The sequence below is a fragment of the Natrix helvetica genome, assembly GCF_964273705.1.
Source record: "Natrix helvetica genome assembly, chromosome: 1".
Classification (NCBI taxonomy): Eukaryota; Metazoa; Chordata; class Lepidosauria; order Squamata; family Natricidae; genus Natrix; species Natrix helvetica.
The window spans coordinates 39,810,714-39,823,907 of NC_138548.1; the positions used below are offsets into that span (position 1 = coordinate 39,810,714).

Here is a 13,194-nt window from a genome sequence, read left to right on the forward strand (position 1 = left end):
GCAATACCCTTCATCCATTGATTGCAATTTGGGTCCAAGTATGCATATCTTTAATCAAAATGGGTGAGTATTGGAGAAACATATTTCAAATGATCCAGGCTGTTCAGCTGTAAATACTAAGGCAACTATATATCAAGGAACAAGATACTGAAGTGGTGTTCCCAGCTCCAAACTGTTGGCGCATAATGCCACACAATAAGTGACTCAACTGTTTGTAATAAATGGTGGTGAATGATTTTATGATCCATTAATTTTTTTTTACCTGAATATTTGCCTGTTGCAAGTGATGGGACCAGGTTGTGAACAGGTTTTGCCGCATCTGCTGGTCAAAGTAACCAGCGTAAGCAATAAATGCTCCAGAGAGCAAACAGTCTCCTGCAATTGTGGACATCTGATTCTTGAAGGTTTCACTTGTTTTCTCCCATCTTTCACGTTCAGCGGACAAGCTCTTCAAAAGAGCTGTGCTACGATTTACCTGGAAGTGAAGCAATGAATATATTCAAACAAAAACCAAATTCAAACATTTTGATGTCATTTCAGGGCAAACACAATTATTAAAAACTTGGCCCTAACACAATATCAGTGGGAAATGGGGGGGAGAAAACAAGAGCAAAGTATAGAGCTCCAGGAAAACTCTAAGAAATTTTAATCATAGCTGAAAAAAGTTCTACAACATATCATAAACTGTGATTAGCATCAATATTACATTTCCCCATTAATTCTCTATTTTTCAAAGAGCCCTCCAATCAATAACTGAAATGTGTAGGCTGTTAAGTGCCAGTTAAGGAATGCGGGATTGCAAAGGTAGCGGGGGAGGGCCTGGGAGGCTTGGTGCAGACCACATACAAATTGGGGGAAGGGCAGTGCTGCAGAGAGGTATGAATGTAGGAGGTCAGGTGTGGTGTATGCAAGCAATGGAGGGGAAGGAGGACATAATGCGTGTGAGCGAAGAAAAGCAAGGAGTGCGGGGAAGCTTACCCAACTGCCAGTTTTCCCATTGAATTTGCTTGTGGGAAGCTGGCAGGGAAGATCGCATAAATAGCGATCACATGTTTGTGGGACACTGCAACCTGATTTTAAGTGTAAGCTGGTTGCCAAGTGCCCAAATTTTGTTCATACGATCATGGGGGCCAAAACTTTGAGCACCTTTGAGGTCCTTTTAATACATAATAATAAAATAATAATTTTGTTCATATTGTCATTAATACTGAATGGTTGCTGAATGAATGTTAAGTGCGGGCTACCTATTCTGACACAACAGTCAAAACAAGCGTCTAAGATTCGGTGGTAATTTAAAATGGAATTCAGTGCTCACAAGAAAAGTAAAACTCTTGACTTTGGTCTAATCAAAGCTCAACAAAAATTAACAAACATTTAACAAAAAGTGGCAGTCTCACCTTTGCTTCCACAGCAGCTAGATCTGCCTTAATAGCCTGAGCTTCAGAAATCAGAACAGCATATTCCTCCTTGTAACGAGCAATGCTGGTCTCCAGGTCTCTAATCATCTGCTCAACTTCATTGGCCTTCTGCTGGTTGTCTTTGGCATCATCTTCAAGTTTCTGCAGTTCATTCCTCAGGGGCTCTACTCGCTTCAACATGTCAGCATAGTTCAACTAGAAAAAAAAAAAAAGACCAGGCGCTCAATTTCACACAATTTGGGATTTTACAGTCTTCCATAAACCCTCATGTCAATAGTCTGATGTGAGAAAGTTGCTAAGATGAAATCCAGTGGATTAATTTCACTGAAGAAATATTTTTTGTTTGTGAAACTGAAAGGGAGGAATTCTTCCTCTCCCATAGAAACCCACCAACTCCAGTAGGGGGTAACCTCAGGTTTTGAAGATGTATGCGGAGCTATGGATTTCTGTGGGGAGGACAAATTGGAGGAGAAAATTCCCCCCCAAATCCAAGTCTGCAGCTTCACTCTTTGATTTGGACAGTGGGAATGCTGAAGAATGCTTACTTCAGCACTAAATCAGACTATAAAAAACTGAAATGAATAGAATAGAACAGAACAGAACAGAAAAGGGAGTCTGTTTACCAGTTCTGAATGGCACTGAAAGGGTTTTTCCCTTTCTGTCCTACAAATACTTGACAAAACCTGCTTGGTAGTGTTTTCCATTTTTTTTAGCATTTTTCTTTCTTTTGGTCCTAACATTTTCGTTTGTTTCCTTTTTCTTTTTTAAATCCAAAACGGCTTTTTCTACAAAGCATTTTGCTTTCCACTGACTGCTTCATCAGCTTGCAGGAACGAAAAAACCCTCTGCAGCCCCAGTTCATATCTCTTTATTTTGAAAATACCATCCTTCCAAACAGATTGCTTACCTGTGCAATAGCCCATTTTACCATAGGCCCACAAGCCAGAGAAGCTCTGTTCACAATTTCATAATTGTAGCTTGGGTTTGATAAATAGTTCTTCTTCATCTTCTCTCGGATGGCATCACTAGAAGAGCAAAAGAATTTACAGAACCATACAGGCAAATATTCATTCGATATACACATTCCAATTGTGCGACTATCACCATCACCACATTAAGTAGAGCTAAAACTACAAATACCTTATATCTTCAATATTGAAGTTGACAATGCTGCTGATGAAATTATCTTTGAGAATAACTGGCCTGATCTTTTTCCAGTCACTTGTCTCCTCACCCAATAAGAGACAGATGGATTCTAAAGCCAGTTTTACTGCAGTAGGTGGATTGGCCATGGTTCTTACTTCAATAAGATGCTGTTTCTTTATAGAGCTCACCGCTATTTAAGGGATGGAAAAAAGCACTGAGCATGCAACATACACTTCAGGCTGCTGATGGGAATGGAGAATAAAATTCTCCTTTATTAGAATGAAATTTAGTTCAAAGACTGCAATTTTGTCACTGTTGTAATAATATATGGACTGCTCTAAACAACAGTCTTCATTTTAATTGGTCTCACAGACCTCAAGCACCCTTCCTCAACCAGATACAGGTTAGAGATGGCGGGCAAGAAAGAGATATGGTAAAGAAATGACTCTTTCCCCCCCAAAAAGATTTATTTACATATACAGTACGAAGCAAAAATCAGTTCCTCATATTTTGTATCTGTAATATGGCCATCTTTCAGAAGTCTCTGTGAACAATTTCATTCCGATCCCAGAAGCAGCTAAAATACATTTCCAAATTATTCACCTGATCTCCTCAGCAGAAAAGTTTACAATGGTTGGGATGAAGTTTTCCCTCATTATGATGGAACGTATCTGTTTCCAATCAGTTGTACTTTCACCCAAAAGTAGACAGATTGATTCTAGTGCCAGCTTCACTGCCGCAGGTGGGTTTGCCATAGAACGGACCTCCACCAGATGTTGCTTCTTTATTGATTTAACAGCTAAGCAGGAACAAACCCAATCAGCCAGGCATGAAAGAAAATGATTTAAGAGAAAACAGCAAAAAGCAAATTCAGAGATGATTTGAACTATTTTGATTTTACACACATACACACACACACACAAATTAATTTTAATTTAAACAATTTATGGGTAAAATCAGTAAGATTTTTTTATTAGCACTAGTAGTGCTCCTAAAGCACAGGGGGAAAAATCACTTTTCAGATATACCATCAGCTACCATGAACCATCTAATGGTCTTTCACTGTAGCCATCTTCTTCCTTTTTAAAGTCATGTTACAGTCTAATATTTTGTATTTTTAACTCATAATAAGGCCATCAAAAGCTACAATAGCTTAAATGGCAATATGGGCAGGTATTCTGAAAAGCTGTGCAATTATTTCTTTGTGTGCAGTCAGAGGAGAACATGATTACTATTTGTTCCAATTATTATCCCAAAGCTTAGATGTAATATTGTTTTTTTTACTATTAAATTTCTGGGAGCAATGATATACCAAAACCAAGCCACCACTGAAAAAGTTTGTTGAATAGCAGATAGCAGAGCATGCTGCAGATTCAAGCTGATATATATATATATATATATCTATGAAAACACACACACACACGCTCACTCCCCTCTTTCATTATATCTGCCTACCATTCTGGGCCTCAATAACTGCAGGCTCTACTTTATCCAGATCTTCTTTCACACTCATTTGTTTATCTGCAATGCCCTCTTGCTGTTTGTGTAGCTGTTCTTGAATTTCTTGGCTCATAACCTAGGGAAAGTTATACAAAGTGTTATTAGAATCTCAACCACTCACGCAGTAGTCATTTTCATGTTATTAAACCAATCACGGTCCTCACCTTTTTCTTCTCTGCTTCTTGTTGATCTTTTACCATCTTTTTCAATTTATCATTAGCTGCTGCATTCTTCACTTCAAGCTCCTGGCTTTTTATTCTTAAGTCACGGCGCAGTTCTTCCACCTGGAATAAGTAAGATATTCTCAATAAGGTCAACGTGCATTAATGAAAAGTGCCATAATAACTTCTAGGGCAGGGGTCTCCAAACTTGGTAACTTAAGACTTGTGGACTTCAACTCCCAGAATTCCCAGCTATGCTGACTGGAGAATTCTGGGGGTTGAAGTCCACGAGTCTTAAAGTTCCAAGTTTGGGGATCTCTGCCCTAGGGATTGTCTCTCTTCTCCCCCCCCCCCCCCAACTTCTCCTTCATTTAGGTTTCTACCTGGTCCACAGTTTCCTTGATTTTCCTGAGTCCGACATTCAAATGCATCTGCTGCTCTTCCAGTTCACTTCTCTTTTCATTGAATAAATTTGCATAATGGTTGATGAAGTCCAAATAATGACGAGGAGTGATGGCCATTGTTCTGCCACCTCGTTTTGCTAGTCGAGCGTTAGCCTGCCATCAAATAAAATGTTGATACCAATCAGTAGGTTTTTAAAATTCCCTCCGCAAAAACCAAATGCAATATTGTCTTCTAGGATTGTACCCTATTGCCTGATAAGAGCACATAAAGGCATTATCAAAATAAAAAGCTGAACCTACCTGATGAAGTGTCTGATGAACAAACACGCAGCTGTTTACAATAGCTTCTCTGTGTGATGGCAGCTGTGGCAGCTTGTCATAGACAACTGGCATGTAATCCGGCACAATGTAATTTGGTTTCTCAAGATCCATTTTGCTAGTGAATTCTTTACCAACTTGATAAAGTGCCTCAGTGGACCAGTCTCCAAACCAGTTCAAAACACACCTAAAACAAGGTAAGACAATATTACCACCTTTTGAAACAAATGAATGAAAATTATTCATTCATAATATATTAATGGTGCGGTACCTATTGAAGAGAGCTGGAGATGTAGCTGCTCTATCTTTCAACCCTTCTGAAGATGGATTCATGGTAAAGACTACATGGAGATTTCGGATCACTTGGCTAGTGAACCACTTATAAAGTTCTTCATGTGAATCCAACATTAAGCCTTCTTTCTGGGCTCCTTCCTTACACTGAGTCATAAGTGTGGCGTATTCGTCTCCTTCAAACAGTCCAGGGACCTATATTGAGAAAATGCACATTAGAAATCTAATTGATTCTGGAAACTCTTAGAGAAGGGCTGAATGCCAAGTTTTTGGCAACACAAATACATAGAGTTATACAACAGTTTTACGGCTGACTGGCTGGTCTTCAGCTCAGAGATTAAATTTCAACTAAGCACGGTAACTGATGGGACAATAGCTTTTTTCATTTTTAAAATACAGAAATATAGATCCAGCTTTTCCCTAAGCTTTTCATTAAGTTACCTCTCCATTGGCCAGAAGCGTGTTCATTCTCTCCAGAAATCCAGAATCAAGTACATTTGATTCATCCATTATGAAGGCAATTTTCTCATTCTTGCAGCCAGACCGTCTTAATACCGTTCTTAGATCTTCATCAAAATCTTCACCAGTGTACTTTCTATGTACCTGTGAATCACAATTGTGGGTCAGTTTTTGTTTTTATGCAGTCTATAAAAGCAAAATAACATAAAATGCTTTTAGTTTTACTATTTGAAAGATTGGCTGTAACAACCTTAATTTGGTAGACACTTAGGCCATTCATCCATGCCACAAATCGAGACAGCGTTGTTTTTCCTGCTCCACTGACACCAATGAGAAGTAAGTGCCCCTGAGGTTGGCGGAAGATCCTGAAAAGATACTTCATTTAGTGAATATAATGCAGGCTACCAGTATAACCCATTTCCCTTTGTTGGAAATATTTATTCATTCCATTCAATGGAATTTTCCTACAGGTGAACATACACACAATTATAGTCTTACGGTATTTTATAAACTTTTCCCCATTACTAAGATAACAGTATTGGAGATTCGTCTGTGGTATGCAGTTATCCAAGAAATCATTAAATAGCATTCCTTCTTAAAAAGGAAATTAGATTAAGTTACTAATATACATTTTTCTTAGTAATATACATACCTATCAATTCGTAGCACATGATCTAACACTTCATTGAATAAAACAAGTGGCACATCGAGTTCTTCTTCATAGAAAACTTTCAGTCTTGCTTTCACATAATCTCTTAACTCCTCTTGATCAACTGGGATATAGTCCTAACAAAAAATATAACAAATACTGGTATTTCTGTATGTACACACACATACATAAATGCTGAATCTGACTATGCTTAGGTTAGTATCTTAAGATGCTTAAAATGTTCATATGTGAAGATGCTTGATTCCCCATTAAAAACTGTTTCATATTAAACATTCACTGTCTTGACCTTTCCCCCAAAATAAACAAAGCTGGTAGTAATGGAGCGTTTATTTCCACATCATGATGCTGCAAGAAAAGTACTGATGCAAAATAAATGGAAATAATAAAAAAGTAGCATTGAAATTCTGAACAATCCTAAAGGAATATCACAATTTATTCATTCTATACACAGAAAAAGATGAAACCGCTTTAATATAAAATAAAATCTCGACCCATATTTTCATTTAGGTTAACTTTTTCCCTCAAGGATATAAGAATGAAATAATTACTTAAATTAAATTTACATTTTAACATGAGAGTCAAGAATCATATTCAGCTACACAGGCTGGGTTTTGCAAACATTTCATAGTAAAACTGGTCAACTAATATTCAAACCAACATACCAGAGTAAAACTAAAAGAGTTGCCCTCAATGACCTTTATGTGCTATTCACCAAAGCAGCTGTCTAAATCACGTTTACATGGCATGTATCTGTTAAGGAGAATGCACTACTTTTTTACTTTTTTTACTGCTTCGGATGTCCAGGGAGATATAAAGTTCTGGCTTGCTCTTCCAGTGACCTCAACCAGAACAAAACGGATTAAGAACAGTTGCAGGAACTGAATACATATAGTTTAATGAAAAGAAAGACTAGGGGGGACATGATAGCATTGTTCCAATATCTCAGGGGTTGCCACAAAGAAGAGGGAGTCAAACTATTCTTCAAGGCACCTGAGGGTAGAACAAGAAGCAATGGGTGGAAACTAATCAAGGAGAGAAGCAACTTAGAACAGAGGAGAAATTTCCTGACAGTGAGAACAATGAATCAGTGGAACAGAAGTTGCCTCCAGAAGTTGTGAATGCCCCAACACTGGAAGTCTTTAAGAAGATGTTGGATAGCCATTTGTCTGAAATGGTATAGGGTTTCCTGCCTAGGCAGGGGGTTGGACTAGAAGACCTCCAAGGTCCCTTCCAACTCTGCTATTGTATTATTGTATTATAACTGTAGTTATTATCCTTTTTTGACTAACTTAATAAGTAAAAAAATTTCCATACAGAATTTTAATCTTCTGAATCAATAGCAGATGCAGAAAATGGTAATTTTACATCTTTTAAGTATACCCAATTGTGTTTTGTTGAAAATACCTATTGACGGTGAAGATTCTCCATGCCCTAAGATATCTCCATGTCATAAACTGAACATTGTGCAACTTAACCACAGAGAAGCTAAGTTTTTCCTCTTACCTTTGAAAGCCAATTGCTGTAGAGAATGGGCCTGCACATGGCTTTCTCCTTATCTATATTGGGGAAGTGTTTCAGAGCAACCATATCAATATTTTCATCAGTCCATCGTCTCTCCTCATCTTCCACAAGCCTGGATAAACGCAGGAGATTGAGAGAGGAAACAGACAGGACTTAAACCAGGATAAAAGTAGAGAAATAACAGCATAATAGAGCTCTGAGAAGAAGAAAGCTGGAGGCAATCCTCACAATTGTCTTCCCCCCAACTATCGTGCAGGAAAGATCCCAGAAAAACCTTTTAAAAGGAAAGGTTTTGACAGCATACATTTCCTAGAAAATGTTTACATTTTATCCTTTCTGGACAGTTCTTAGGGGATTCATCTACAACAACATGCCTACAATTTTAAAAAAGGGGGAATTATTTTAAACAGAAGTCTAGTACACAATATTTATTTGCTACAATCTCAGTACGTCTTATTGAGTCTTAACTCTTATACTGGCAAATAAAATTAAAACAAACGTATAACTTTGCATCCCTAAGATTTACCTGTCCTGGAACAGACGCAAGGCTTCATGTGCCCAAATTCGAATGAGTCCTTCAACGGGCAACGTTTCCAGCGGTCTCAGAGCCTCAAAGATACCTCGCACCCACCGAGTCATTTCACGAGGTGAATAGATATAGTGTGGCTGAGTATCTTGAGTAAACCTTTCCTGTGTGGGGAAAAAAATATGATGAGTGCTTACTAGCATTTCTCTCCCAATCGCTTAATCACTTAATTAAAATCTATGAAAAACCTTCAGCCTTGTTACCTGTGACATTGTGTAGAACTCAACCATTGCAGCAGTGAGGGGCTCTGCATATGTACGGAGAGATGGAATAAGTCTCAACATAGCACGATTGAAAGTACCATAAATCTGAGTGAGTGAAGCTGGTCCAGGGTAGTCCACATATACAACAGGAACATGGCGCAAGAATCTGAAAAGATATTCAAAGGACTTAACTTAGGAAAACTATCTAATAGTATTTTATTAGACTAGAGAGCCAATTTGCTGTAGTCGGTCAGACCAGAAAGCAAGAGATTGTGAGTTCTAGTCCTACTTAGGCACAAAGCCAGTTGGATGACCTTGGGGCAGTCACTCTCTCTCATCCCAAGGAAAGAGACAATGGCAAACCACCTCTGAAAACTTGCCAAGAAAACTTCAGGTACTTGTACAGGCAGGCACCAGGAATCAAGACAGACTTCAAGGCACAAATACAAGGCACAAAAATGTAGACTGGCTACATCACGGGTGTCAAACTTGTGGCGTCACGTTGCCATCACATGACATTTTGTGACTTTTCCCCATTCGCAGAGCTAGGGTAGGTGTGGCCTGCGTGTGACGCATCCAGCCCATGAGCCACCAGTTTGACACCCCTGGACTCTAAGAATTGACAAGTATACACCACAATAAATTGTTTCACAGAAGGTTCTGAGAATCATGCAGGATAAAATATTTCATCATTTCTTTCTATTTGTGAGTAGACTTTCTAATGAAAATATCATTCCGGGGGCCAAACTACAGGAATACAGTATTATATTGCACCAACAGGGCACAGGTATTGTAATATTACATAGAGAACTAAAAACTTGATTGTGGGAGAAAGCATTAGAGGATGTTAGATTTGCTATTGACTCCTCCTGTTCAGTGCCATTAAAATGCACATTGTTTAAAACTGTTATGTTTCATACAAACCCCATCAGACTCAGTTGGCATGAACATCCATATTGTATTATAGTCATATTACCTATGTGAAAGAGGCTTTCTTCCAGGATCTGTAGGTGGATTGCAGGCACCAACAAACTGAATTCGTTCCAATTTCACCCAGGTCTGGTCTGATGTACGGTAGAAACCTCCATGCTCTACCATCTGATGAAGTTAAGAGTCTTGGTTAGAAAAGAGATGGACCTATCACGCTGTTCCCTTTTGGGAAACACATTATATGCAAAGCATGGAGAAAGGCAGAAAAAATGGACAAAAGATATTTTAATTAAATCTTTTAGGAAAACATTTACACCTTTTCATCACACCTTTCTATTTTTGCTTTGACTCCATACATTGCCTTTTTGTTTTGCAATTTAATCCTGATACCCAAAAAAGATATTTTTTTTCACTTATTAATACTTGCCTGTCTGATAAAGGATATGACCCTCTGTGTGCCATATTTATCCATATCTGGCAGGTTGATTTCATCACAGAAGAGTACCAGCCATTTTCCCAGCTGAACCGGAGCTAGTACCACACCATTAGGTGTACGCCTGTACTCACAATAGTGATCAAATGTTTTCAGGAGAAGTTCTGGAGTGGTAGCACTGGAGAAATTCAAGCCAACCACCTGGAAAGGCAAAAACAATTTGAGAACAGGAAATAAAAATAAGAACCAAAAACAACCTTCACCTGCATAACATTTTAGAAAATGCTGCAATCTGTTGTTGATGGTCGACTATTCCCAAATCAACATTTTAAGCTATGTTTTAAAAGTCTGGTTCTTGAAAAATATGGGTTCCAATATCGATTTTATGTATAACAAAGTCACATTAATTCATACTGTGGCGGTATTCTGCATTGGCTTATAATGTCCTTTGAAGATGATACGGCTATTATAATTACAACCAATAGTTATATTGTGTTAACTGTGCATGTAGAACAGGTCTTAACAAACTTGAATCAGCAATATTTCCTCTTGTTGATTCTAATTCAGGGTGCCAGTTTTATTTTACTTAAAATCTTAAGTGATTAATGATCAATACATCTCAAAATCTATCTATTGAGACAATCAAGGGCATCCAATTTTCTGGAATGAAGTGAATGGAGCTGTGGAACAAGTTCTCAATCGCTATTGGAACTACTACTTTGTGATTAAAGAATTATATTTCTCCTGTTCTGCTAGAAGGAAGAGTAACTCACTAAAATATTTTCAAACATTCAGAATGGGGAAATACCTCCATGTCAGGCAAAGCCCTGAGGGCACTAAAAAGAGTCATGGTCTTTCCAGATCCTGGTGGGCCACAGAGTACCAGTGGTTTGTGCTCTGCAAGCCAGGTATACAGCAATGCTTCATGGCGGACAGTGTCAAGTGTTGGCACAACAACATCAGGAGCTGCAACTTTGTGAGTCTCAACTTCGATCTGTGGGACCTTTGACTGCCAAGGCACCCATTCACCAGTGATGGAGACCTATACAAAGGAAAATAGAATCTGCTACTTTCTGCTTTTGTTGCAGCCAAAGATTTTAACTCTAACTAGAACTTTTAACTGTTCAAAAATTAAGAAATTGTCAACAAATTGAAATTGTTCAAGGAATTGAAACGGCTTTTAAAATGATTCCACATAAAATGTACTTGGATTCCTCTCAGTTCTGAGAAAGCATTATTGTCTGTGTAGAGGACATGTCATCCAGATAGACACAAAATGACCAACGAAATATATTTTTCTTTAGAATGCTTACTTACTCTCATATGCCATTTTATAGTGCTTAAGCAACAAATCCAGGAATGTGTTTTTGATACTCTAATTAGTATCAAAACGTAATTTTATTAAGCGCATGATCTCAAAAGATAGAGGTGTGCATGGTAAATTAAGTAACAAATATTTTGTACACTGTTGCTAGGCCTTTGGAACTACTTGTAATATCGTACAGATAGTCCTCGATTTACAATAGCAATAGGGATTGGAATTCCTAAGTGATATGGTTGTAAAGCATTTCTGGAACTGACAGCAGTCCCAGTTGCTGTCATTAATCAAATTCCACAATCATTAGGTGAAGCAACTTCCTGCTGACTTCTTTACAAACAATGTTTGTAAGGAAGCTGGCAGGAAACTCCCTTGCTGAAAGCAGATTAAGTGGCTGCTGCTGAATGGGAGAGGGAACATGGGAGGGGAATAGGGGAGGGCTGGGGATATACGCAAGAAGGTGTGGGAGAGGCACAACATAATTCAGGGAGGATGTGCAGGGCTGTGTGACAAGTGGAAATTGGGGAGTGTGCTTGAAGATGTGGGGGAGATATGTGAAGGGTGATTTGTGAGAGGGTGAATGAAAAGGAGGGTCTGTGGGAATGCATGGGAGGCACATTGCAGGTTGAGGAGGCTGTGTGAAGGATGGGTGGCAAGGGTAGATGAGAATGTGAGGGATCCAAGAATTGGTCATAAACCACTATTCATTGAGCACAGTCTTAACTTCAAATGGTCGCTGAACAAATGGTCATAGGTTGAGGACTACCTGTATTTGCGGTACTGATTACATTTTTTTCAAGCATTGCAATAAGCCAGCAGTCACAGTAAGTTGATTTTTTTAAAAAAAAAAGTACTGTAAGAATACAATTGTCTTTACCTCATAATCAATTATGGGTATATTTGGTGCACTAGGCAGGGGCACTGTTGTTATTCTTCTGATATATTCACCTAGCTCTGCTCTCATTTTCAGACGGCTGTCTCCCGAGAACGACCACAGGATTGCATACACTAGGTATCTCTGAAATGACAGTAAATCATCAGTGCTGATGTGAGGAAACAGGATTGTACTTAAGAAACACATGGAAATCAGCACCAAGGGTTTAAAAAGCCTGGTAATTTTATTGCCTCAGGATTATAGTCTTTCGGTGAGACAAGACTTACCTGGATGTAGCGTTCTAGCTGATCTATTTGCATTGGAAAATCTGGATGGTTGGCATTATACTGTGCTACGTTGCGGCACGCTTGGTGAAGCATGGAAAAGAGAGAACCGAGACATCGTAGTCGGGTGAGGTCCATAATGTGCTCCAATTTAAAAGCATGTTCAAGTGCCTTTGTCACCAATCCATTAGATGTGAAGTATGGCTGCATTATTGTAGCTGCATCTCTTTGAATCTGTCAACAAACCATTTCAGTAACATTACAGCTAGAAGTTACCAAACCGGAAAACAGAGCTAAACAATTACTCATTTGTGTAGTGAAGCGGGGAAATCTAGACTTCTAGGTTTACCTGCAGCATTGGAGATGCTGTTTCTTCGCTTTCATCTTCTTTTCCCTTTCTCCTGCGCTGAGCTTCTTCTTCACCTTCATCCAGAGGAATACTTCTCAGTCGGGCCAAGAAATTATTGAAAATCATGTCAGTACTTAAAACATCTTCACTGAACCAAACCATGCCGCATCGTGACACTGTGGCTAGAGTGGCATATTTCAAATCTTGAACTTCAAACATGATGCGCACCTATGGAAAAAACAAAAGGGTGGTTTCTGAAAGCATTTAAACCAGACTTCTTTATGGTTTCTGTTTAAAACATCTTTCTTCAACTACCCTTCTCCTCCTTT

At 38.6% G+C, this 13,194-nt stretch overlaps 1 protein-coding gene across 2 annotated transcripts in view; it reads right to left on the reverse strand.

Moving 5' to 3' along the window:
* The window catches only part of DYNC1H1 (dynein cytoplasmic 1 heavy chain 1), a 62,189-nt gene that overhangs the window by 17,356 nt on the left and 31,639 nt on the right, over window positions 1–13,194 (reverse strand). The window contains exons 35-55 of one of the 2 annotated variants that reach the window (XM_081943098.1): window positions 12,866–13,093; window positions 12,520–12,750; window positions 12,236–12,376; window positions 10,849–11,082; window positions 10,035–10,241; window positions 9,654–9,775; window positions 8,678–8,843; window positions 8,415–8,578; window positions 7,871–8,000; window positions 6,350–6,483; window positions 5,948–6,062; window positions 5,680–5,841; window positions 5,219–5,433; window positions 4,930–5,134; window positions 4,609–4,782; window positions 4,229–4,348; window positions 4,020–4,140; window positions 2,559–2,754; window positions 2,326–2,443; window positions 1,398–1,613; window positions 263–475 (exon numbers count right to left, since the gene is read on the reverse strand). In XM_081943098.1, the coding sequence (XP_081799224.1) occupies window positions 263–475; window positions 1,398–1,613; window positions 2,326–2,443; window positions 2,559–2,754; window positions 4,020–4,140; window positions 4,229–4,348; window positions 4,609–4,782; window positions 4,930–5,134; window positions 5,219–5,433; window positions 5,680–5,841; window positions 5,948–6,062; window positions 6,350–6,483; window positions 7,871–8,000; window positions 8,415–8,578; window positions 8,678–8,843; window positions 9,654–9,775; window positions 10,035–10,241; window positions 10,849–11,082; window positions 12,236–12,376; window positions 12,520–12,750; window positions 12,866–13,093 (3,612 nt within the window). Of the gene's footprint in view, window positions 1–262; window positions 476–1,397; window positions 1,614–2,325; window positions 2,444–2,558; window positions 2,755–3,167; window positions 3,364–4,019; window positions 4,141–4,228; window positions 4,349–4,608; window positions 4,783–4,929; window positions 5,135–5,218; window positions 5,434–5,679; window positions 5,842–5,947; window positions 6,063–6,349; window positions 6,484–7,870; window positions 8,001–8,414; window positions 8,579–8,677; window positions 8,844–9,653; window positions 9,776–10,034; window positions 10,242–10,848; window positions 11,083–12,235; window positions 12,377–12,519; window positions 12,751–12,865; window positions 13,094–13,194 lie in introns of both variants that reach the window. The other variant, XM_081943097.1, reaches the window with a different exon arrangement.